A 24,770-nucleotide genomic window follows, 5' to 3' on the forward strand; every position below is an offset into this window, starting at 1 on the left:
AGAGCGTGCCACCCAGGTGTCAAGCTATTACTAGGCCGGCCTACTTGGATGGAGCTGCAGCGGCACACAGGGGTCAAGATTTCCATGCCAGTCAATCGCCGATAGCCTCCAACCCGCACGAGCCAATGACACCCATCGTGGGGCGAGTCGGCCCTGTCCAGCGTCGCCTTAGCATCCCACAACCACACCGACACATTCACGCGTCGGCCGCCATGGACGCGCGAACGGTCCTCGACATTGCCACGCGTGTCTCAGTTGCATTGGCACGCGTAGTCTGGTTTCCCATCAGTAAAGCCATCAATTTAGTCATCATACTATTGCTGCCATTCTACAACGTCATCACTTTCTTCCTACTACCGTTCATCCATCTTGGACAGGCAGTCATCAGAGTGCTGTCCATACCATTCAGCGTCAAGTGGTTAGAGAGAATAGAGGTACTCGATTTGTCATCTCCTTCCTATATTGATACTGATTACACAGACACTATACGTCTACCTCGGAACAGCCAGCCTCATAGGATGCATCACCGGCGCCGTCCTCTTTGTCATCTTTAGGTTTCTGTCGTCAACTCTCAAGATCGATGCACCCGTTGTTCCTAGAGAGCCTGAGAAGGGACGAACAGCCGCGGAGTACAGAGCTGCACGACGCGTGAAAAAGGAGGATTCCATCGACCATTCACCCAGTGCAACCCCTGTAGTGTTGAAAAAGGTGGCTGGGCCTCGCAGGCGAGGTCTGCTCTCGCAAGCCATCATTGAAGAGGAGGATTCAGACTTTTGAACACGGTCAACGCGGATCGACGGCGTTGTTAGACATGTTCATATCAGATACCAGAGTAGAATGTCCAGAATCTTTCCAATGTGAATCTGGTTGTGAACTGGGTCCGCAGTGTGATGGTGTTGCCGTTTGACTCAGGCCGAAATCGAATCTGTTTATGGTTTTTGTGCCACCATCGTCCTTTGCATCGATCGATAGCAGATCTAAGTCGGTTGGTGTGAGCAGGGTCGGCTTCTTTCGTACAGGTTCCGTTTGTAGTTGCAAAGGCATTCCGGGTTGTTGGTTGCCACTTTGCCGACTTTGCGGACTGGAACCAGTCAGTACACGATCTAATTGCTTGTTGCATTTCTTGGGTGAAACGTACGCTGGGGTGGCACCTTCGTTCTCGTCAGTACCGACGATGGTGAGCCAGTGAAAGACTATGGCAGCCCATGTGACTGCCATGTTTGCATCAGCAGGGCTCGGTGGCTGATAGCAGCGAGCATACCATCAAAGGTGCATAGAGTGAGGCAGATCTAGGAACAAGATGTTAGATTGAGATGCCTCGTTTGGGTTATCGAGATCTGGGCTTACAAAAGCTAGTTCTTTCCCAACCAAAATGCAAATAGCCGCAAGATTACCGGCAGTGGGGAGAATGACCAAGACACATCCAATCAAGGTCTTCTGGAGTAGGGTTTCGACTCTCTTGACGAGCGCTTTATTCGATCGATGAAGGTCCATGGTGGCTTTCTGCTGTACTCGACCCAAAGTCTTGCTGATGCACAGTGTCACCCGGTTTACAACACCAGTGCCAGAGCTTGTATTATCCTTGACCAGAGGGCTCAGAAGATAGATGAAAACGGCTGTAAGGTAAAGGTTGATGACAATGTCGCACGTCAACAGCGGGATGGCGGCGTAACGCTGGAGACCTATACGGCAGCGCCCATCCACCTCTGAAAGTACGTACTTGGGCGAGACGATGCCGGCGATACAAATGGCGCCCAAACACACAACTATAGTAATCGTGCTGAGCAACCATAATAAGTCTTTATATCGGGGTGCGTAAGGAGCCCGTAGTACGTGAGCCCGCTCGACGAGGAAGAGATACCTGCAAGTCGTGAATGTCAGCAGAAGCCAAGACAATGTCCAGACGGCTTGTAAAGACCATCGACTGACATTGATACTTTGCTGGCTGCATAGAACATAAGACATAGCATTACCGAAGCTTTGCAGCTACCATCCGTGGTAAGACCGAGGCCATTGTTGACGACCGCGGCGGAGAAGACGAATCCGATAGAAAAGGTATAGAGTGCAAAGATGTAGATCTGCGTCAACGTAAGGCGATTCGCTGACTTGCTCAGGAGATGTATGCGATATCCTGCTCGTAGTGGTTAACAGATGTTCAGAGACGATGCATTCTGAAGTGAGACAAACCGACAAGCCCCGAAAGCACACATATACAGAGTTTCGACAATACGACATAGATTGTGCGGTCTCCTCTGGGTTCGCCATAGACGACTGGGCTTTCCAGTGGTAACGGTAATTCAGAGGAGATTGGCGTTGTAGAGACGACCGCGGCAAAACATGTCCACACCCTCGCGATGGCAGTCATTGGGGTCAGGCGTTATGTTGGTGCGCTGACAAAGTGAGGTTTAAGTAGAGTGAAGCATAGCTGGTAGGTATCGATAGGTCGCGGGCTGTTCAAGGTACGAAATCAAGCAACGTGAGAGGACTAGGGGTATCGCATCTTCGGATTGCGACTGCACCATGGTTAAATTGGCGCGTCCCACCTCTCTTCCCTCGCACGCGACATGGCAAGAACTACAACAAGACAGAACTGTCATCTCACTGCAGTCGCACTCTCCCGAAGAGGAAGTAAAAGCCCTTTTGGTAAGATGATCGCACCTTGGCCCGCTACCAACCAGTTGCATCTAGCATGGACATCTTCCTGCTGCACTGTTAGTCCATTGGGTTCTCACAGTGCTTCGACAGCTCGAAGATACAATGTCATATGGCACTAGTAAGGCGCGACTAGATGAACAACCTCCAGATGGTAGCACGGATCGGAGAAAGTTGTTTACGAAGCCCTTGAAAGAAATCCATGGCATCAATCAGCCATATAGATATAGATATCTGGTACATTTGACAACTATGAGGCTATTTACATGCCCCCGCTACACTATGCTTCTGTAACAGCGCCACCATCTTTATTCTGCCTCTGTCTGAAGCTTGCTGAAGTGCTTTGCCAACGTCAACATCACTACCTCTTTCTAGTAACAGCTCCACAATCTCTGTGTGATCCTCGTATGAAGCTGCCTGAAGTGCGTTGCCAATGTCGGCGGCGCCCTTATCCAGCAGCAGCTTCACGACCTCTTTGTGGCCATAACGCGAAGCTCTCTCAAGTGCGTTGCCAATGCCAGCACCCTTGTCTAGTAACAGCTCCACGATCTCCCTGTGGCCATCTACACAAGCTGCTTCAAGTGCATTGTGATAGGATCCAGTAAATATATTGCCATAAGGTCCACCTTGGACGTTAATGTCAACGCCCTTGTCTAGTAGTAGTTCCAAACATTCTTTATGGCCTTTGTATGAAGCTGCCTGGATCGCGTTGCCAAGCTGTCCACCCTGAATATTAACGTCACCGCCCTTTTCTATTAGCAGCTCCAAAATCTCTTTATGACCATTGCGTGAAGCTGCCTGGATCCCGGTGCCATAGAAATGACCCTTGGCGTTGACGTCAGCGCCCCTGTCTATTAGAAACTCCACGATCTCTTTGTGGCCGTCAGCTGAAGCTTTCTGCAGTGCAGTGTCGCCTTCGACAGCTATCGCGTTAACGTCGGCCCCCTTGTCTAGGAGCAGCTCCAAGATCTCCTTGTTGCCCTTGGATGAAGCTACTTGGATTGCATTGCTCTTGTATGCAGTTAGGGCGTTGACTTCAGCGCCTTTGTCCAGTAGCAGCGCTACAGTCTCTTTATGGCCTTCATAAGTAGCTATGTGGAGCGCGGTTTCGCTAGCTTTCGCCGCGTCAATGTCAGCGCCCGCTTCTAGTAGCACTTCGATCACCCCCGAATGCCCTTCTCTTGCTGCTATATGCAGTGGGTTGTAAACGCCAGCGCCAGTACTGTCGACCAAGGTAGAGTCTCCATCGAGTAATAACTTGACCAGCGTCTCAAAGCCATTCCCAGAGGCCCACTGTAGGATGCTCTTGGCGGACGAGTTCTGCGAATCAATCTGAAATTTTCCAGATGCGATCGCACGTGCGATTACCCTGTCATTGTGAAAGTCAATTGCATTCCCGACAACATCTTTTGACTTCGAATATGTGAGGTTACGAGTTGCATGGCGCCGGTCTGGCCTATCTTGAACCTGCCGTCCGCCTACTGCTGTAACAAGATTACTATATTTCGGTTGCACCTCAATGGATTCCAGAAACATCTCGACGGCCTCTTTTCTGTTCATAGCGACTGCAGCGAGAAGAGGACAACCGTAGCGTTCGTCCTCAACCTGCATACAACAGCTAGCTGAACCAAGAACTCTGATGAGATTCACCATATTTAGCTCAGCTAGTATATAGAGTAGACTGACACCTTGCTTGTGCCTCCGGATCTCGTGTTTCTCGAGCAGATTGTCGAGCTTGACCCATTGGAGAAGCGGAAAGCTGTTGAGAAAGTCCGTCTGGGAGATGCCTCCATCTTCTGCCGTATCCGCATGGTACAGCACATTATGGACCGCATATTCTAGAAAAAGGAATGTCTCGGCTGCTAACTTGCGTAGATTCTTTGACGATGATGAGATTGCTGCTGGTAGCTCATCTGGTAGCATCAAGGGTGTGGCAACGTCGATGCTAATGTAGTTGAGACAGCACTGCTTCAGTCGATCATGGCTTTGGCCTTGAAAATTGTCTGCGAACTCAGGCCAGATCTTGCTAAGTCCATTCTCCTTGAGCAGGAAGTCTCGCACCGACTCGTGTATGAACTGGACTTTTTTGTTCTTGGTTTTGGTAATCTCAGTAAGACCCTTGGACGATCTAAGGAGAAATTTTCTGATCGTTTCAAGTGTGACTTCCTGATCATGCTGAGTGGCGAGTGCATCAGGCTCAGTTCCTGCAAGGATCGCAAGATACAGCTGCTCCGGTTGTAATGGTTGTTTAGCAAAGAGTACCCACTGCAAGCACAATATTAGTTCGTCCTTGTCGTTCGAGTCGCGTGTGAGTATGTCCTGAAATAGGGCGTGTAGATCGGCGGGGATTTGTTTCAATCTTCGCTCCAGAGCATGCATCCGGCCGCCATCGTACTCTTTATTCAGGATGTCCACCACAAGCACAATCCACATGAATACACCGGAACTCTTCTCTTGCAGATCCTTTCGGATCTTTTGTGCGGATGCGCTGATCCCTATCTTCAATGTACTCTCAAGGTAATTGTTGATGTCCTGGGTATGGCCTTCTTGTCCTTCAAGCACTAGAGTTATGCCTCTCCGAATCGTGACTTCAGGATAGTGCCTACTCGAAAGACATACTCGAAAAGACCTGCCAGATGAGACTGCGAGCTCGCCAAGGTTTTCGAAGAACGAAATCATGTTCCGAACCTGCCATTGTTCGCACTCATCCAGTGCATCGATGAAGCACATCACAGGCGTGTCTCCAAGACTCAATACAGCCTGCTGGAGCTGGTCTTCGAGCGAGTGCCTAGTCCACTGATAATCTGCGCTGATACTCGAGGGTACCAGACTTAGCGAACCGGAATTGCACTGTAGTGTAGGGATCTTCTCAAGAAGCTGCAGCAGAAGCGACCTATACATCCCAATGATAGTCTTCTCGAGAGTCTCGCCTCGCGCGTTGAAGAAAAAGGCGATCACAATGCTGCTCTTCCTTGATTTACTGGCCTGGCCGAAAGCAAACTTCATCAATGTTGACTTGCCGGTTCCTGGTTTTCCTTTGATCCACAAGAAGCCGTGGTGATGGGATAGTCTCGTCGGGTCGAGCCATTCAGTGTGCTCCGATTTTCGTAACAACCACTTGCATGTCTTGGCATGGGCGTTTTTGATGGTTGCATAGCGTGCGTCAATTTGATCGAACCGCAGCGAATCCATGAGAGCTTGCCTCTTTCCGTTGTCTGAGGGCGAACTTTGGTCCTGCTTAACCTCGGTTATCTCTTTCCGAAGCCTCCTGAACGCCGCTGCCTGCAATTCTCCGTATATTGGAACCATGCTGACGCCAAATATCCCAAGCAACGAGTATGCCCGGTCTTCTTCCTTTTTTGTAATACGAGTCGCAGCCCAAGACATGCGGTCATCGACAGAAAAGCTATGCAGGGGGGCTCCTCGAAGGGCAGGGATAGGGATATGTGTGACGTCGTGGATGTGTTGCTCTAGGCTGAACTTGTCACCAAGCAGCTCTCCATCGCGAGAGAAAAAGAGGACGTTGCGAGGAGCAAGCAGTTCTTGAAGTGTCCAGCCTCGAGTGAACCATCTGCTGTTCCGGAAAGCCGACATCCAAGTGACACTGGGCATTTCGTGATCAGGCGATTCGCGGCCGCCTCGTCTCTTTTTCGTCGTAACATCTGCTAGGTACACGTAGCATGTGGCAGAATTCTTGTACCAACGGAACATGGATGTGATAGCCTCTGAGAGCTCTGCGCTGCTTGACTTGTCGATGCAGCAAGTATCGACCCAGAAGTGCTCAAGACCGTCTTTGGCAGCCTGCTCAGCACAGAACTTTAACTTGGCATAACCGCTTTTCTCTCTCCCTGTCTCATTGCGCAAGTCGTCATAACTTACTTCGTCCTCGTTGTTTTCACTCCAAGTATGCGAGAGTATCGCATACGGCGGCCCGGAGGTGTTTTCATGACTGACGAGGCTGAAGCTGCCGTTGGCCTGTATTTGCAAAAGCCGCATCGAGAGGCATTCGAAGCAGGCGGTAGGTCGAGTATTGAGATGTATATCAAAGCGTTCTTGTGTCACTTTACGACAGAGAGAGGAACAGGCACTGTAATGTGTGTTGTCGAAGGAAGGCTGAAGCGCGCGAGCTGAGGGTATGAGGCGGACAGGCAGAGTGGCTTAGACCACGAGGGGTCTGACCGCTCGTGCATATTGGGGGCGCGAATGAGCTGATACGTGCATCGCTGCTGTATGCCAGTACTTTGATTTCATGACTACCTATGAGTTGTGCGAGAATTCATGGTTGTAGAATTCTCAACGTATTTGAGGTGTTGATGTCGTTCTAGCAATACCACCGACGGGGTAGTGACGTTCATGGTGCATAGGCAAATGCCTTGTGCCAAGCAATCGGCTGCGCCACATGAGGCGCTTTCTGCTTCAGCCCTCAATCACTGCCTAACGAAGGATGATCAAACCACCTCACTATGAATCTGGGTCATTAAGTCGCAATCGATATGAATTTTACTCGATCAATTTTCTATCATTGTATTCATTGTATGAAGCTCAAGCTTCATACCCCCAGCATTCTCGCAAACAGCCAATGATAGCACAGGCGGGTGAGCGGCACGGTACTGTACCGGATGGCTTGGGGAGGAAACGAATCAGTAGTGCGATTACTGGCAGACCTTGCAGCGGACATCGCGGCGAAAGACAACCATGAAAAACAACATCCGAGTTCATGCTCTCTAAAAGATCAAAATACAACGAGTCGTGATGGAGTAGTCTAAGCAGTGTCTGTGTAGGAAGTACCCTGAGTAACAAGACTGCGCTAAGCCAACCAGGGCTGCTTGTAGGTGGAGCCTCGCAATGCGCAAACCGGAAATCGATTGTGCAAGGGAGTGCACTTTTGCCGTGGAGCTATCTACGTCTGAACGTTCATCGTCATTGTGTAGACCAGTCTTGGTTCGTACGTCATGAAGCTCGCTTCCAGCCGCGAGGTCTCTCGAACAAGTACCAGGATCGCGACAGCAGTTTAGGTTGCAATACCAGTTCAAGTAACAACCGCGACATACTACTCACACCCCACTGGCTGCAGTCGAACACTCGACTAGCCTACCATAGCTGGGTTTTGTCCAGTTCGGTGGGCCATGCTCCACTAACCGCGGTTGTAAAAGCAAATTTGCCCGCCAAACACCCTAGCAACAGCTAGTTAGGCGTTGTAGTACGCAGCGATTGCTGGCTTACCGCGGGTAATGCGCGGCTTCTTGGTAGACGTAAGTGAACTCTTGTGCTACTCTTAGCTGAACGCGTAAGAAGGTGGGAAACGTGTGGGAAGCGAATGTGGGAGATGCAGTGTGCTGCAAGGGTGCGTCATAGGCGGGACGGAAATGCCTCACGACACAGCCTCTCGCGACTAGGACTGAGTGTAGAGCTTGGTGCGAGAGTGTGTGAGATGAGGCTGTAGGTGCTGACTAGACAGTGAGATTGAAATCGGGCATGGTGGAGCAAGGCAACACGACAGGACATTCACCGCAACGGTCGAGGCCGGTGTGGTCGCATCTCGCACCGTGTTCACATGTGAAGTGCCTGGAGGGGGCAAGAGCGTCCCGCGCTAACGTGCGTCTGGAGATCGGCCAGGCACAGGGGTCTGCGGGATAAGCGAGATTGGGCAGTCCGAGCACTGCCTCCTTCTAGAGCACGCGCAGCAGACGCTCGTCTTTTGTCTCACGCCTCTGCTCTTCTTCTCTCCCTCTCCCGCCAAGTACTAGACGGACGTTGCTGCTTGACGGATGCTTGATTTGTACCTCTTTTAATACCACATCTCTATACCGCTATCGCGACTTCAGCTTTCTTCCACCAACACAGCCCGTGCACGACGCTCTCCCAAGGGAAAGGAGACAGAGAACAACAACAGCAACCATGCGGAGAGGCGTCACCATTTTCCTGCTCGTCACCATAGTCGTCCTCGGCTTCGCGGTACACAGCGTGTGGACACTGCTCGGTCTTCTGATCGCTTCTGGTCGCGAAGATGCTATTCTCCGCGGAGAGCTCCCTGCGCCCAACTCGAGCGCTATCAATGAGACGCCGCAATTGATTCCCAAGATCATTCACCAGACGTACATCAACGAGAGCATACCGGCGCACTGGAAGGGCCCTCAACAGAGCTGCTTGGATCTCCACCCCGACTACGAGTACAAGCTGTGGACCGACAAGAAGTCGCGCGAGTTTATCGCTGCTGAGTATGTTGTAAACCACCAATGCGATAAGGCGTAATACTAACCTGCTCAGATACCCATGGTTCCTCGAGACCTTCGACGGCTACCCGTATCCCATTCAGCGCGCCGATGCCATCCGATACTTTGTTCTGCACCACTTTGGTGGAATCTACATCGACCTTGACGATGTACGTACAACTTCCTCTATCAACGACACCAATACTAACAATCTTAGGGATGCAACCGCAGCCTCGACCCTCTCCTCGCCTACCCAGCCTGGGTCCGCCGCACAATTCCCACCGGAATCTCTAACGATGCCATGGGCGCCGTTCCTCGCCACCCCTTCTTCCTCAAGGCCATTGACTCTCTGACCGACTACAACCGTCGCTGGCCCCTCCCCTACATCACCGTCATGGCATCTACCGGTCCCCTTTTCTTGTCTCTCGTCTGGCGCCACTACAACAACGCTTCCCCAGTCGACGAAAACCGTGTCCGCATTCTCTTCCCCGAGGAATACAACAACCACCCTTGGTCCTTCTTCACCCACCACCTTGGCAACAGCTGGCACAGGACAGACGTCAAGATCATTTTCTGGCTCGCCAAGCACTGGTTGCTGGTCACGATCCTTGGATTCGTGGTTGGCTTCACAATCTTGGGTATGCTGTACAAGTTCTTTGTGCTCAACAAGCGATCAACTGGCCCCGGCAGCCCGAAGATGCGCCTCTTCAACCAGAGGATGCCTTTCTACCGCCGCATCAGCCAGAAGAGAAGCTTCGAGCTGGACGATCGCCATGAGGTTTAGGAAGGGAACTGTTGAGAACAGTTTTGCGCATTGCATTGTTTGAGCGTTATGTCCGTATCACGTGTCTTGCATTTCACCGGAGTTTCAGTCGAATCGCGGCCGCCTCGCACTTTGGCTTTCTTATTCTACACTTATTATCTTTTTTTTTCGCTTCTATCCATATTATTTGATCGAGGGTAGAATGCCTTCCTAGCTTGATTTAACTGCTTTGTGGGGAAAAGTCCAAGCAATACATGGGCGGGGCAATGGTGCTGTTGGCACACATTGGAAGAGGCTGGACCGCTGTCGTGGGATTTGGTTGTTGAGGAAAAGATCCCTGGGGTATCATCATAGAAGGACCGGACCGGGACCGGCACAGTCTAGAAAAGACCGAAGAGCTCGGTTTTGTTGGAGACACTGTTGCATGTAGATATGTAGAAGAAGCTTTATTGCTTATGTTAATATGAAACGTACCTGCATCATTGGAGATGGCTACATTGAGCTTCCGTGATTAGTGATCTGGAGAATATAGAATACATTGACTCAACATGGATTCTCTTCTCTCAGCATTTGATTCTCTATTTCATATCGCACGATGTCTTTCTTAATCAGGTAGCTGATTGGGAAACGTCAATTGTGGATTCCATTCTACTTTCAACCCCTTACCAGGGAGTGAAAAAAATATGCGAACAGGCGGGTAGGGCAATACGCGTTATACGAGCCTATCCGCGATTGGCCGATATGCAGGTGAGAGGTGGGGAAGGCGCAGGGGAGGCGGAAAGGTACACGGTAGACGGTAGACGTCTCATGTAAGATTGGTGGCAGTCTTATGTCAGAAAGATGGCTGTATCGTGTGCCCAAAATAGCGGCTTGTGAGGAGGTGGACGTCTCGTGTAACGGCTGTGATAGTCTCCTCGCACTTGTGCCTGATGGATCTTATGGCTGAAGCCTTGGGTTAAACACTGGTCGAAAATTGAAATGGCTTAGTCTCGTGTGAAAATCGTTCAAGTGTTTTTGAATCTGGATATGTATCATCATTCTTTATTGCGACTTCTCATACGACAGCGCGTTATCGCCTTCCGACTGGACAATCGCCACAATGTGAGACGCGTCTTTAGAGAGGCTGTGTAACGTTGCTGTTCATTGGTTGGAGTGCATCCACATGTTGAGCAGACTCTGGATTTTGACCTGATAGAACTTCATCGGAATTGAAAGAACAAAAACACGTTCCGGACATGATGGAGTCTTGGCAGAGTGGGCAATACGCGTTACAGGAGTGTGGCCGGGATCAGCCGGCACTCCCGCCTCGCTACATCCTCCCTGGTCACCGGCTTAACCCTTTGCGACAACACATCAGAGTCGCGAGGACCTCGCTGTTGGTAACATGTTCCTGGATGATGCGCAACAGTGCATGAAGGTTATCGACCATCGACAGCGCGAGATCATCATGTTGCTGCGTCGACCTGCTCTCGGGCCAATGACGCCAGCCCGCCACTTCCGTAACCGTTACAAGCCTTCCGTCATCGTTCAGCATCTGCGCAAACAAGCAGCCATTCAACTTTGGAGCTACGCAATGTTGGAACTTCGCCTCTTCACTCTAAGTTTAGAAGTTGACAGCCGGTACCCGTCTTTCAGATCCACTTCTTTCTCATATCCTGATCTTGTACCTGACATCTCTTCGTCTCTCCTCACATCACCTTCCATGGACGCGACTTGATCACCTGCCACGTCTACAACCAAATTACACCCTCTACGTCACACATTCGGAACCTCGACCGACTGAACACCACCAACCCTGAGAATGGTCGGAACAACCCTTCAAATGCGCGAGGGCGCCGAGCTCGTTGGAGAACACGGATTCCGATACCTTCTTGTCAAGCCCCTCGGCCAGGCCAACGTATGGGTCGCTGTCGACGCGGCTTCCCAAGAGAAAATCTTCATCGTAAAACAGCCCGGCGACGATGACGTCGGATATGGATGGCCAAAGTTTCAACATGAGATGATCATGCACGAGCTTCTCAAGGGCATTCCAACAATCAGACAACAAGTAGACCGTATCCCACCCACCAGGGGTGGCCCGCCACGAATTGTGCTCGAAATTCTCCAATCTACCCTATGGGATGCACGAAGGAAGCGCCAGTTCAGTGACGTGGAGCTCAAGGGCATCATGCGCTCGGCATTGTTGGGCCTGCGAGACGTACACGAGCGAGGTCTGGTGTATGCAGGTACGTTTACATGCAGTATTCACCTCAAATAAGCCAACACAGCTAACACGAACAAGACCTCAAAATGCAGAACATCCTCCTCAGCGGCTTCGAAAACGAACCTAGTGCTAATGCAAAGATCGGCGACGATCGCATCACCGCCAAACTCGGCGACCTAGGAATTGTCATGGAGCCAGCAAAAGGCCTCGTTCAACCCATCGTATACCGCGCGCCCGAAGTGTACTTCCGCAACGAAATCAACCAACCAGCCGATATCTGGTCCTGGGGCGTGATTTACTGCCAGCTCCTCGAAGCGCAAGCTTCATTCAACAAATACGGTCTCTACGACGAACTGCTGCAGGGAAATTCAGGCCAGGGCCAGAAAGAACGTTCAGTTGAACGAGCTATAGCACATGACTTTGGACTGGGCGCCTTAGATTACTATGATGGGTGTCGACTTCCTTACCAGGACCGCTCACATCATGAAGGACAACACTGGGAACAACTAAAAGCCAAGGGTGTGCCGGAGAAGGAAATCAAGTTCCTGAGCTGGGTCCTCAACCCTGTCCCTACAGACCGGCCCACAGCGCAGCAGATTCTGGATGCGGGCTGGTTCACCATGGACACGGCCAAGACGGGCAAGATTGCCGACAAGTTGGAAGCGAGTGCTCAGGAGTCGAGACGCAGGAACATTCAGAGGAAACGCAGTGAGCCTTTGTTCACGTACTCGGCGGCGAAACAGCAGCCGACGGGATTGTATACGAGGGAGCCTCCTACCACATTTTCTTCCACGCATACTTCATCCAACACTCCTTCGTGGTCTCCTACACCTTGGCAGCCACAGTCGTCGCAGTCGTACTCGCATCTGCCACCTCAATCCCAGTCGCAACAGCCGTCGCAACCGCAGGGACAAGGATACCAGCCTACGCCATACCAGCCCATGTCTTTCAAACCCGTTACTGTCCAGGCGAGCGAGGAAATGGGGAACAAGGCAAGGCCTGTTACGCCGAGATCTAGTACGCAGAAACCGAGTGGCAGTACGTTTTTGAACTTTGGCTCTTTTATGCGTTGAAGAGGCTTATGGTGGGCTAGGTGGAAGTACCGCTGGAGATATTGCGATGGTGGTTTGGAGCTTGGGGTTGTAAGTGTACTGTAGTTGAGAAGTTATGTGTGTACAGGAAAGAGAAGTGGAATTGAATCCGTTCATGAATTATGTTTTCTTGTTATGGAAGGTTGGTTTGATGGAAGGTGGAGTACTAGTATATTCTGGTATCGTTCTAAACTGTTTTACTGGCTAAGATAGCATCGACGAATTTCCTAGTCTCTTCACCGATGCGATCGGGGTACTCCTGCGGGAAATTTCCAGAGGGCCCAAGCCCAATGACGTTCGTTACACTCATCCATTCAGGATACCCCCTGACTTGGTTAAGAATGGACGACGGCAGTTTTCCATCACAGCCTTTGAAACTACACCCGAAGTGCCATGATGCTTAGGGATACCTTCAATAAAGGAACTCTGCTCAAGAATCATGTCACGCTCAGTGTCTAGATAGCGCATCTTGCTAAACGTTTCTCAACCAGCAAAGCCGTCTGGGCTAAGCAACATATTGACAGATCATCCAAAAACTGGTCTAGAGATACGCTGCTCGTTGTTCCGCGCCCAGGTCCATATCCCAAACAGTCTCACACTAACCTATCAACGTGGCTCGATTGGCTGTCGGAACATGGGTTGAACCAGACGTCTTCATGGTATTGCCAGCAATACCATCTGGCGCGTTGACGTGGACGAGGACATTTGCAATCGCGTCTCCGAAGTCATGAATATAGCACCCTCACGTCTCCTCAACGGCGTGACCACTCTGGATACAAATGCCGGAATGGTTCTCATCGCTGACTCGGAACTCGGTCTAATTTGGCGCGTAGATACAAAGAGCTTGACCTACGAGACTGCTTTACAGGATGGCACGATGGCACCAAGGGAGACTTTGAACCGCCTGATCGGTATCAATGGCGTGCGCGTCTGGAAGGATTACGTGTACTACAACAACAGTCTCCTTCAGCTTACATGCCGTGTACGCATGGATTGAGCCACTGGGCAAGCCGGAGGGCCGTACGAAGTCATAGCTCAAGGCGTTTTGGGGGATGGTTTTGCTGTCGATCAGGATGGTACGGTATATGTCGCTGAGATGACTGAGAATGTTGTTACGCGTGTTCAATTGGATGGTAGTCAGGCAGTTTTTGCCGGCAACCTCAATTCTACACATGTAGCGGGCGCGAAATCAGCTGCATTTGGGAGAACAGAGAGCGCTCGCAGTGTCCTTTACGTTACTACCAATGGAGAAATCTCTGCGCCGGTGAATGGGTCGATCGTTGAGGGAGGGAAGGTCGTTGCAATTGAGCTGTGAGCGGCATCGATACCCCAAGTCGGCTTTGGAGCTAATGTTGTGAAATGCTTGATCATTCAGATCTAAGAAGGGTAGTCATTTCTTCAACAGGTCTTCTGTGACGTGCTGTTCATTATCTTCTTGCGTGCGAGCAAAAAGGTTAAATCGCTTGTCATTTGTATCTACTAGCACTTACATAGTAGGATAAATTACGCATATCACTAAGTCTCGACACATTATCGATACTTTTTTCTATGACCTAGTTCCGAAAGCTTGTTTTGCACGGTCTCAGATCTGTCTCACGCCAGCTACCTGGAGCTATCTATTCAAAATGCCGGACAGGTTGAAAGCAATGACCAGAAGCTTTCGTTGGTTTGATTTTCAAGTTGGTGCCGAGCATGAGCCATCGTTGGAGATCTTCTTGGTATCACGCCTTACGTTGCAGCCACAGTCCGTAGTGGACAGTTCGTTCTAAGCGCTGCGGTACTGGCTTTCTTGTGCCTAAGGTTACTGGAGGTTCAGCCATCTTCGCACCGTGAGTATACATATGCACCTTGGCGAAAAGGATGCGTCTTGGCCTAGTCTTCCTGTTCTTCAACCGTAGATATGCCTCTCACGAAAAGGGTATGACGCCACGGGCACAGCGCATATCGCAATGGGCCGCGCTGGAATCCTATTCCGAACATGCAGTCCACTGGTTTCCGCGTACACAACGAAATCGAGATCATGGGGTCGAACGGGGTATCGTATTAAGAAAAAAGCGTACCTCAGTCGGTCCTCCACCCAACATACACCTCGTCGGTCCTGAAGCGCTGCGTACATGTCGTATCTGTCAACTCCGTCTTCACTCCAGTACTGTATTCCAGCAACCCCGCATGTGCAATCATAATGCCGTTGTCGATACAAAACATCTCATCTGTCGCAAAAACGTTTCCACCTCTGTCTCTTGCCATCATGCCCATCATCTGTTGTAGCCGCATATTCGAGCCCACACCACCCACGACCAACACTTGCTGCGACCCGACATGTGCCATAGCGCGCTCTGTTATCTCGACCAGCATGGCGAAAATAGTCTCCTGGAGAGAGAAGCACATGTCTGCACGTGTAACCAGCTCTCCGTCCTCCGTCTTCAGTCGCTTCGCGTCCGGTAATGACTCGTCTAACCCACGCGCCAGCAAGTCCGCTGCAGCCAAAATACCCGAGAAACTCGCATCCATGCCTTTGACTCCATATGGTAAATCGACCAGGTTTTTCCCCTTCTTGGCTAATTGTTCAACATTGTATCCAGGAAATGGGTCGTTGGGGATCATCAGTGTGCGAGCGAATCGATCGATGCAGTTTCCTATGGCGATATCTAAGGTCTCACCGAAGATACGATACCGTTGGGCAGAGTAGGCGATGACTTGGGTGTTGCCGCCAGATACGTAAAGGACGACGGGGTTATCGGCGCGCGTTATCGAGCGACCCATCTCGATATCTAGCATACATTAGCCAATAGTTTTGACCGTGGAATCGCAATGACTGACGGCCGACGCAGTGGTTCACGCCCACCATGGGCTTCCCCCATAGTAGACTGATTGTCCTAGCTGCAAGCGCAACGCTTTGTAGCGGTGCACCCATTCCTGGGCCTTTGGTGTAGCATATACAATCAATATCCTCAATTTTGACTCCTGCTTGTCGCACAGCTTGTTTGATTAGCCTCACAACCCATGCTCGGTGATGTATTGCTGTATCTTTGGGCAGGAAGCCTTCGCCGGGCGGGGAAACATATGTGTGTCGCAGGTTCGCAAGGATGATGGGAGGTTTGTTTGGACCTGGATGAGAGATGACGCCCACGCCTATCTTGTTGGCGCTTCCTTCTAATCCTATGGCGATCATCGTGGCGGCAGTCGCGGTTTGATGTTGGTCTTTGACGCGTCGAGGCGGGGTGTCGTTGGAAAAAGCTATCGATAAGGGATGACATGCATGGTAGGGCTGAAGCCACCGCTCGGCAAGCAACAATGACTAGTTGCTCTGTCAAGCAAGCCGCATTTTTCGAATTACCTCGTCCCTTATAGATTTAGAGCATTGACGACACGATACTTCATAATCGCAGGTGTTGTTTGATCATTGGGCAAGATACAGCGAACAAGGCGGTCAGCTCGCAAAGGCGCAAAGATCTAGCACAGGGGATATAAGACCAGTCTGTATTATACATTCGGGAATCCACGCGATGGCTTCTTTGACCGCATCCATTATGCCACATATATTCGTGCGCATGCAGTGCGCATGCCGCGAGCAAACCGACATTTAAAAAGTCCACGAGCAGACGTCACCGCCGTTAGTCATGTGCTGCAGGGTCTGATCATTACCGCAACAAAGTCCCTCATTACTGCACTCATCTTCACAATCACTTCAACAAATCTACGTCTTTCGAATTTCGCTTGCTCCATAAAGTCTTTAAAACACAATCATTGCGGAGCGTCGCAAAACTTGCGTATCCCAGCCACAGCAATTCGTACTCCGCTCGGACCAAGCAGCCTCGGTTCCCCGTTGGAGCCGCTAAATAATATCCACCAAATATCCAATCCTCCAACTCTTCAAAACATCCCACATCGCACCAGAATCTCTGCGCATGGCAGACTTCGACGGCGCCAGTCAGAACTTTCTGACATGGCTTAAGCAATCTGGAGCCGAAATCAGTCCAAAGATCAAATTGGAGGATCTAAGAAACAAGGATGCAGGACGAGGCGTTGGTAAGTAGCTACTCCACTCCAGTACTACACCCCGACACCACAGACTCACTCTACGTCGCTACAAACTTTTGCGACATGTGATAAACCTTGAAGCTAATTCGAACAGTTGCAACCCAAAATATCGCCGAACATGAACTCCTCTTCCGCATACCCCGCGCCTCCATCCTCAGTGTCGAAAACAGTATCCTGGGTACTGAAATCCCCGCTTCAACTTTTGCGCTTCTCGGCCCCTGGCTATCCCTCATCCTCGTCATGCTCTATGAGTATCACAACGACAGCGCCTCGAACTGGGCGCCTTACTTTGCTGTCCTACCCACCGACTTCAACACCCTGATGTTCTGGTCCGACGACGAGCTCGCCGAGCTCCAAGCTAGCGCCGTGGTGAACAAAATCGGAAAGGAAGGCGCAGATGAAGTCTTTACGGAGCAATTACTCCCCGTGATAGAAGAGTTTGCGGAGATAATATTTAGTGGGGATGAGAGAGCCAAGGACAAAGCGAAGGAGATGCGCAGCCCGCAGAACCTGGAATTGATGCACAAAATGGGTAGTCTGATCATGGCTTACGCATTCGATGTCGAGCCAGCGACACCAAGCAAGGAAGTGGACGATGAGGGTTTTGCTGAGGAGGAAGAAGACGCTGCACTACCTAAAGGCATGGTTCCGCTAGCTGACATGCTTAATGCCGATGCCGATAGGTGCAATGCGCGCCTTTTCTACGAGAAAGACTGCCTAGAGATGAAGGCGCTCAGCCCAATTACTGCAGGCGACGAGATTTTCAACGATTATGGTTCGCTGCCCCGAAGCGATTTACTAAGGAGATACGGCTACGTTACCGACAACTATGCACAATACGACGTTGTTGAGATTCCCGCCGAGCTCGTCACTGATATTTTAACCAAGGAGGGTGTCTGGCACGCAGATAGGTTAGAATACCTAGACGAACAAGAGGTCATCGATACAGGATACGACATCGCCGCCAGCACGCCCTTTACGCTCCAAGAAAGTCTCTCTCCCGAACTTGTCGTTTTGGTCGAAAGTATGCTTCTCCCAGCCGAAGAGTTCGAGCGCCTTGCTAGCAAAAGCAGACTGCCTAAACCAGAGAAGATCACCAGCCAAGGAGCGGAGTTACTACTACAAATCATCCAGGCTCGCATCGCGCAGTACGCTACAACGCTGGAACAGGACTTGCAGACATTTGGCGAGGTTCCGTTTGCCGGGACGGCGTCGCCTAAGCAGCGAAGATTTGCAGTGGCAAAAGCGGTGCGTATCGGTGAGAAACAGCTCTTGGCGAACACGAAAGATGCGTTGGCAGAGAAGATTGCAAGAGATGGTGGTGCAGCGATGGCGAAGAGGCAGAGGGTTGTTGACGAAGAAGGAGATGTGGAGATGGGCGGTATGGGGAAGAAGCACAGAGTGTGATGATGATCACTGCATGCATCAAACCCTGTCGTGAACCGCATCACCGATGGTGGTTTGACAGAACGGTCACCAGGATCTGGCCTCCACCCGAAAATGTGAAACATAAGAGCGAGAAAAGAGGTCGGAAGACAATTATGCGTAAGTTTCTTATTTTTTTTGTCGCCAGCCAAAGTCCTTGCGGCACTTCACCAGGCGTCTAAATATGTATATCCAAGTATCGACTTGCTGACTTGTTGTGTCCAGGTAACCTTCGCACCTCACTCCACCCACACACCAACCATCCAGCATTGCCTCCTCCTCCCTGAATTTAAAAGGCTACTGTACATAACTTTGGTAGATCTTTGGAGCCAGCCCACCGAGCCAATAGAAAACAAAGGGTATAACTTGTCGATAAGTAAAGCGCTAAAAGAAGAAGAGATTGTAAACTGCGGGAATTTACCTCCCAGAAGAACCTCCAGCTGCGGCAGTTGTGGGTGTAGGAGGAAGAAGATGGCCGGATGCAGATCGATTGTGGTTTTCAATGGACCGGCGATTCGGATTTGGTGGAGGTTGTTGAACCGCAGCCTTCTCGCCCTGGCGCTCAATCATGATGCGATATCTGATGTGCAGATTGTCTGTCCAGTCGACGGGATATGTCTCCTCATCTTCACTGCTGTCGCCAGAGAAGCGCCATCGATCGGCCAAGCGGTCGTCTACCCTCTCGGTCTTTTGACGCTTCACGCCTCGGCGATCGATCATCATACGCCCGCCTCGACCAATTCTACGACGGAAGCGAGATTGATCATGGAACGGAACGTCATCTGGAGGAGTGGCAAAACGTATGCGCGCACTTCTCCGTGGATCTGTCTGCTTACTCGACGGCACCACTGCTGTTGCATCAGCACCTTCACCATCAGACACGGACGCAGGAGGCGTGGGAAGCTGACTCTCCGTAAATACTGTACGGAAGTCCGACTTCGCAGCCGGCGGCTCCAAAGGTGGCGTGATGGGTCGCCATGTTGCGTCGACCCAGCCCACATTCCACTTTTGGTGCTTAACCAGGTTGTCTTCGATGAAGCTATCGATCGCCTCTGTGCGCTTGGCTTGCTGCTCTTCGAGGTACACTATATCACCATCAACAAGACGCCCGTCTGGACGTGTGTTGGTAGGCTTCATGCCTGGTAGAGTCTGACGTTGTCTTTCAACATCGGCAGTTCTCTTTGGTTTAGGAGCAGGCTGGGACGAGTTAGTCATCTTGACAAAACCTCTGGTGAGTTCATTGCGACATACCTTCTGAGTGATGAGTAGTTCGTCATCATCACCCTTGATGCTGAGTCTGCGCTTGAGCTCCTTGACGGCATGGCGTTGTTCGAAGATCAGCTTGTCTGTGGCAAGCTGTTCTCTGATGACTGCCTCTCGTCGCTTGACTTGCGACATCAGCAAACGAGCCTCCTCCAGTTCCTTCCTCAGCTTCTTGAGCTTCTCCGTTACTTGCGCGTCGCGACCACGCGTCTTGCGGACCTGTCGGACTTCACGGCGTCGGAAGCAAACATACGGGTCAGCATCATCGGTCTCGAGATTCGTCTCGAATTTCAGTGAGGGCATCAGCGGGCGGTTGCCCTTTAGTAATCGTTGATTCTTCCAATGTGGGTAAATGTCTTTGGCGAACCGCCGTGCCGACTCGCTGATTGTCTCATCGAACTCGGCTTCAAGTTCTTCAAAGGCAAGAGCAGACGAGTTGTCGACCGCGGCATACGGCTGCTTGATTGCTGTGGTTTCTTCAAAAAAGTTCATAACCTCTTCGAACTCGTCTTCTGAGCAATTGTTGTTCTTGCCCTTTTTCTGGTTGTAAGACTTGAGAAAGGCAAGATCATCACTGTTCATGCAATACGGGCAGCCGGACGTATCCTCCACGGTTGACGAGAACCGTATGTAAGTGGCAGGTTGTGTAAACCGTTTTGGATAGACATCTTCATATTGCAGTGTGCTGGCGACAGCATCCGGAGTCGGAATGTAGAGTTGTGCAATCTTCCCACCAGTCGCGCCTTGCGCAGCTGCCTGGGCGGCGGAGATGACGGCCTGTAGATGGTGTTCCTAGAGATGATGTAAGTATGTGTATTGTGCAGGGCAGGGGAAGTGAAAGCCAAAAGCGGACTAGCGCGACTTACAATCTCCTCGCCCTTCTCAACACCGGTCTCAACCTTGGGAATATGGCGCGACGCATCGTCATCAGCAAGCTGCTCAACCTCACTCTCGCGAACGACAGGTAAATTCTGTTTGGTCGAAAGCTTGCGCTGCCTGAAGCGCTGCCCGGTTGCGCGAGCCGTCATTGTTTGTTGTCGCAGTGAAGCGCACGTGACAAATGTTTGGGTCGTTTGGGCTGCGTATGGGGCGTGGTGCAAATCTGGCGCCTGGGGGCGGCCCAGCGAAGAGGAGTCACGCTCCCAGAAGCGCTAATCCGACCACCAACGCGCCTCAATACTGCTGATATGGGTGTCAAAAGTGTCGCACTGGCCTCGGCATGCGATTTATCGCGTCGAAAGTGATGAAAAGAGGTCGTGGGGTGCTGTTTGGCGATGGAAAAGGTTTCGGTGAGCGGCGATGTCGAGCGTGAACAAGCGGATGCGTTTGGGCGGGTTGAGAGGCAAGGAAGTTGCAAGCGAAATGGACCAATCAAATGGGCGATCGCCGGAAATAGGTGGGACCTGCGCGATCGTCTTACGTTCATCACGGTCTATCTACAGGCCACGCTGCATGTTCGCATTCACTGACCGCGAGCAGAGCTGCGAAAATCTGCTGCAACCCTACGTGTTTGCATATATCGTGGATTGCGTTCCATGGTACCGTGTGAATGGCATCCCGATGGCGTTAGCGCGGCTTGGCATGGTGTCCATGGCTTTCCAGGAATGACTACCGTCGTAACTCTGATCACAACACCAGCATTACCAGCAGGACTGTCATCGAATCATGTCTCAAGGAAAGTATGTCTTCCTGTTCTGTACATTCGATGCCTCGATATCTAAGCTTCGAGAAAAGATGCGTCAGCGTTCTTCAACGTGCTTTGGACGTCGCGGGGTGTCAACGGCCTGTAATGACGAAAAAGCACGTAACCCTCAGCTAGGCCAAAGTATATTTGCTCCGAATATCCAGCGATTATGATCAACCCTCTTGACTACTATCTACGCTCAGCAGGAAGGTAAACAGGTCCTGCTCGCATTCATGATATACATGTATCCTGGTCTAAAGCCACTGCTTGGTTCCGTGGTGGGAGACAAATGCACCACCATACCCATCCTCAATGCTGGCCTTCTCCCATGTCGACCTGATAATCGGAATAGCATCCTCAACAGGTGTTGCGCCTTTGAAATCAGGTGCGTAGGTCGAAATCTTGCCCATGAAGTTCATCAGACCTTGCATCTGGTCGGGGGTGACTGCAAATCGATGTCAGCATGAGTACTCATCTAGAGTCACTGGTCTACTTGCGATTGTCAAAATGGCCCACTTCTACCACACCTGGACTCATACTCATGAAAAGAACGCCGTCTTTCTTATACTGCGCGTTGAACTTTGCGACAATTGCATTCAGAGCCGCCTTGGATGCGGCGTACAAGGAACTGTTCTCGACCTCAAGATTGTTGATGAAGTCGAGATCTGCATGGCCGCTGGACATGGCGATGACCTTCTTCACCTTACCTCTCATGACAAGAGGCAGGAAGAGATTGAAGAGATGGATGTTGCCGACCACGTTGGTCATGAACAGCTTCGAGGAGACTTGTTCTAGTTCCTCGACTTTGTCGCCCCTATAGAATGATTAATGTTAGGCATGGGCAAACTAATGAGATGGAAACAGATGTAAGCTTACAACGCGCCGATGGGGTCGAAGGCATCAAAGAGAGACGGAAATGCTCCGTTGCCAATGAGATAATCGACACCGCGTTCACCGACGATCTCGGTGGTCTCTGCAGCGGCTTGCTGTAGGCTAGCGTGACTGGTGAGGTCTCCACTGAGGATATGGATGTTTGGACGTTCGCCTATTTCTGCAATCACTTTCTTCTTGGTAGACGCCTGGTCGCGAACCAGACCGACAACGAGATTCTCCGGGTCTTGTGAGATTTGCTTGAGGAGTTCAAACTGGACCAAGCTTAGCAAAATGCAAGTATATCACCATACAGGGTATACTTACTCCAATACCCTTGGACACACCGGTGACTACGTAGACTGTCATATTGCGATTGAGGTGTCTGGAATATGTTGTGGATCAAAGAGGTTGAGATGTGGTGCGGACATTGTGTTCACCTTGTCATCTTTATAAACACAAAGATTCATCCGCTACACTGCACGTTTGCGGACTTCTTGGAGCTATCCCGCGCACAAATACTTGTCCTCCGCAATACAGGCAGGTAAGACTCTGATCGTTGCGGGTTCATGTTGCCGCGTAGAAGGTATGTAATGCATCCTGCGTCGCTGATATGACAGCGCAAAGAACTTCGGCTTTGCGTGGTGTCTTTGTCGCGAAGCAGCAGACATCTTGGCGGCTCACAAAGAGCGGTTCTCGGCGAATATGAGGCGGCTTGAAGCTGACTACAGTTACATACACACCCTTTCCGTAAGTTGATCCTTCAGAATTAATGCGATATGCGTCATTGAGGATTGGTAACCTTGTTTTACAGGATGCCGCATTGCGGACTAGTCTCCCGCCTTGCGGCCGTCTGTCCAATGAGCATGCACTCAGCGGATGACAAATGTGCGCTTACTCTACCTCGACTTCCGCACAAGACAGAATAGATCTGATTAACCTGCAAGAAAGATACTGGGTAGCCATACCTTGGTAATGTCGTTGCGATCCGAGTCAAACGCTTGCACTGCCTGCGCAAGAGCAAAGCGGAAATGCGGTCGCCAGATCCCAGCTTGCGCTCGATGCGCGGACAAGCGCAAGCCGTGCATCTATCCGCCATCAAAGAAGCAGACAGTTTCTTCATATCGACACTTGTTATCCGATGTGCCAGTGCTGAGAGGAGAGGATACGTCGTTCGCCGAAAGCCCAGTCAGTACATCGCATGTCAATGCGAGCCTCTACACCATCGACAATCTCTTGTGGGACGTGGGATTACCGTCCCTTGGCAGTAACATCGACGCACCGGAGTCTCAGATCCGAATCCCCAGCGCAATGAAGACCGATTGGTTTCTTGCACCGGAGACGTGGACGATATCCCGCAGATCGACAAATTCAGACGATGTACCTATCGGCACAGCAGCAATGAAGAAGTACGTGACGGTACTGCAGTCTTGGTTCAAAAGCTGGGTCACGACTGGTAGCAATCCCTTTGTACACTCCTGCTTGTACGGTGTGAACTTCCCAGCATGCGTACAAGTCGCGTATGCAACCCTAGCTAGTTATGTGTATCGGACACCTGCGAATGCAGAAATTGTCCTCCGCATAGTGGAAGATCGATCGAACGACTTGTTACGGGAGAATGGGACCGTTTTGGATCAAACTACTGCAGGGAAGTGGGTCGATGTTGCAGGTCGTGATGATGATCTATGGGGGCAATTGGCACGTCTTCATGCCCTTTTAGTCTACCAGATGATCGGTCTCTTCGATGGTGACGTCCGCGCCCGTCATGTCGCTGAAGGGCATATGGCGATACAGGATAGCTGGGCTGGAAAACTCTTCTCCACTGCCAGAACCGCATTGTCGAGCGAACAAGACAGTATCGCTCATCTCGCCAACTGCCTACCCAAGCTGTCTACTTACCTACAGCAACAGTGGTACTTGTGGATACTGTCAGAAAGTATCCGTCGCACCTGGCTCGTGGCCGTCAGTCTATCGCCCGTCTTCTCGGTCCTCCAGCAGCGCTGGGGAACCTGTCCTGGTGGCATCATGTACACCAATCGAAGTGGTCTTTGGGATGCTACGAGCGCTGGGGAGTGGGAAAGACAGTGTTTGGAGAAGAATGTGGCCTTCCTACAGCGCTTCGAGTGTGCAAGGCTTTTTCACTATGCGAAACCAGCTGATGTTGATGAGTTTGGCATCGCGATGCTCGAGATGACTTTCAGCGGGGACTCACTGGAGAACTGGAGGGATAGAACTGGCGGCTTGTAGTCCTCAAAAGATCTTAGTAAGCTGTGCCAGCGCGATATCAGCACTCGGTTGTCACAACGCGTGGTGACTGGGAAGAAGGTATCTAGTACCTTCAAGGTTGTCTTTCTCCCTATCTGTCAAGGCTCGGAACGCGTCGGAACGTTCCGAGTGATGTTGTTTCCATTCATAGGGCTAGTACACATTAATAGATTCCAAGGTCCACGCCGCAACGCCGCCCAGATCAACAAAAGTCGAGTCAGCCCTCGCTACAATTCTAGCACTCTTTTCATCTACACAGATCATCGCTCAACGAATCAGACACGCATTGGACACACGTTGG

At 51.0% G+C, this 24,770-nt stretch overlaps 12 protein-coding genes across 12 annotated transcripts; 8 read left to right on the plus strand and 4 right to left on the minus strand.

The window, feature by feature from the left end:
* Window positions 1-35: 35 nt before the first annotated feature.
* Window positions 36-777, plus strand: GT037_009160 (uncharacterized protein; the record flags this gene model as incomplete). Its single annotated transcript, XM_038934207.1, has 2 exons — window positions 36-434; window positions 481-777. Coding segments are annotated over 2 exons (696 nt in total), but the record flags the coding sequence as incomplete, so codon positions are not given.
* A 6-nt stretch (window positions 778-783) lies between these two features.
* Window positions 784-6,842, minus strand: GT037_009161 (uncharacterized protein; the record flags this gene model as incomplete). Its single annotated transcript, XM_038934208.1, has 7 exons — window positions 784-1,081; window positions 1,139-1,211; window positions 1,262-1,289; window positions 1,348-1,861; window positions 1,930-2,131; window positions 3,018-6,627; window positions 6,720-6,842. The coding sequence occupies 7 exons, from the start codon at window positions 6,840-6,842 to the stop codon at window positions 784-786; spliced, it is 4,848 nt and encodes a 1,615-aa protein (XP_038783010.1).
* A 1,708-nt stretch (window positions 6,843-8,550) lies between these two features.
* Window positions 8,551-9,648, plus strand: GT037_009162 (glycosyltransferase family 32 protein; the record flags this gene model as incomplete). Its single annotated transcript, XM_038934209.1, has 3 exons — window positions 8,551-8,870; window positions 8,920-9,034; window positions 9,082-9,648. 3 exons carry the CDS (start codon window positions 8,551-8,553, stop codon window positions 9,646-9,648), a joined length of 1,002 nt encoding a protein of 333 aa, XP_038783011.1.
* A 1,363-nt stretch (window positions 9,649-11,011) lies between these two features.
* Window positions 11,012-11,344, plus strand: GT037_009163 (uncharacterized protein; the record flags this gene model as incomplete). The annotated part of the gene is made up of 1 exon (XM_038934210.1): window positions 11,012-11,344. The coding sequence occupies one exon, from the start codon at window positions 11,012-11,014 to the stop codon at window positions 11,342-11,344; it is 333 nt and encodes a 110-aa protein (XP_038783012.1).
* An 84-nt stretch (window positions 11,345-11,428) lies between these two features.
* Window positions 11,429-12,903, plus strand: GT037_009164 (kinase-like protein; the record flags this gene model as incomplete). The annotated part of the gene is made up of 2 exons (XM_038934211.1): window positions 11,429-11,852; window positions 11,909-12,903. The coding sequence occupies 2 exons, from the start codon at window positions 11,429-11,431 to the stop codon at window positions 12,901-12,903; spliced, it is 1,419 nt and encodes a 472-aa protein (XP_038783013.1).
* Window positions 12,904-13,648: 745 nt separating this feature from the next.
* Window positions 13,649-13,918, plus strand: GT037_009165 (uncharacterized protein; the record flags this gene model as incomplete). The annotated part of the gene is made up of 1 exon (XM_038934212.1): window positions 13,649-13,918. The coding sequence occupies one exon, from the start codon at window positions 13,649-13,651 to the stop codon at window positions 13,916-13,918; it is 270 nt and encodes an 89-aa protein (XP_038783014.1).
* Window positions 13,919-14,017: 99 nt separating this feature from the next.
* On the plus strand, window positions 14,018-14,236 carry GT037_009166 (uncharacterized protein; the record flags this gene model as incomplete). The annotated part of the gene is made up of 1 exon (XM_038934213.1): window positions 14,018-14,236. One exon carries the CDS (start codon window positions 14,018-14,020, stop codon window positions 14,234-14,236), a length of 219 nt encoding a protein of 72 aa, XP_038783015.1.
* A 746-nt stretch (window positions 14,237-14,982) lies between these two features.
* Window positions 14,983-16,093, minus strand: GT037_009167 (o-sialoglycoprotein endopeptidase; the record flags this gene model as incomplete). The annotated part of the gene is made up of 2 exons (XM_038934214.1): window positions 14,983-15,692; window positions 15,742-16,093. The coding sequence occupies 2 exons, from the start codon at window positions 16,091-16,093 to the stop codon at window positions 14,983-14,985; spliced, it is 1,062 nt and encodes a 353-aa protein (XP_038783016.1).
* A 736-nt stretch (window positions 16,094-16,829) lies between these two features.
* GT037_009168 (uncharacterized protein) lies at window positions 16,830-18,369 on the plus strand (the record flags this gene model as incomplete). Its single annotated transcript, XM_038934215.1, has 2 exons — window positions 16,830-16,950; window positions 17,057-18,369. The coding sequence occupies 2 exons, from the start codon at window positions 16,830-16,832 to the stop codon at window positions 18,367-18,369; spliced, it is 1,434 nt and encodes a 477-aa protein (XP_038783017.1).
* A 435-nt stretch (window positions 18,370-18,804) lies between these two features.
* GT037_009169 (uncharacterized protein) lies at window positions 18,805-20,678 on the minus strand (the record flags this gene model as incomplete). The annotated part of the gene is made up of 3 exons (XM_038934216.1): window positions 18,805-19,584; window positions 19,639-20,442; window positions 20,517-20,678. 3 exons carry the CDS (start codon window positions 20,676-20,678, stop codon window positions 18,805-18,807), a joined length of 1,746 nt encoding a protein of 581 aa, XP_038783018.1.
* A 910-nt stretch (window positions 20,679-21,588) lies between these two features.
* Window positions 21,589-22,573, minus strand: GT037_009170 (short chain dehydrogenase; the record flags this gene model as incomplete). Its single annotated transcript, XM_038934217.1, has 4 exons — window positions 21,589-21,779; window positions 21,874-22,148; window positions 22,211-22,479; window positions 22,532-22,573. The coding sequence occupies 4 exons, from the start codon at window positions 22,571-22,573 to the stop codon at window positions 21,589-21,591; spliced, it is 777 nt and encodes a 258-aa protein (XP_038783019.1).
* A 606-nt stretch (window positions 22,574-23,179) lies between these two features.
* GT037_009171 (uncharacterized protein) lies at window positions 23,180-24,451 on the plus strand (the record flags this gene model as incomplete). Its single annotated transcript, XM_038934218.1, has 1 exon — window positions 23,180-24,451. One exon carries the CDS (start codon window positions 23,180-23,182, stop codon window positions 24,449-24,451), a length of 1,272 nt encoding a protein of 423 aa, XP_038783020.1.
* Between the last annotated feature and the right edge of the window lie 319 nt (window positions 24,452-24,770).

The sequence above is a fragment of the Alternaria burnsii genome (genome assembly GCF_013036055.1).
Source record: "Alternaria burnsii strain CBS107.38 chromosome Unknown 700, whole genome shotgun sequence".
Lineage (NCBI taxonomy): Eukaryota > Fungi > Ascomycota > Dothideomycetes > Pleosporales > Pleosporaceae > Alternaria > Alternaria burnsii.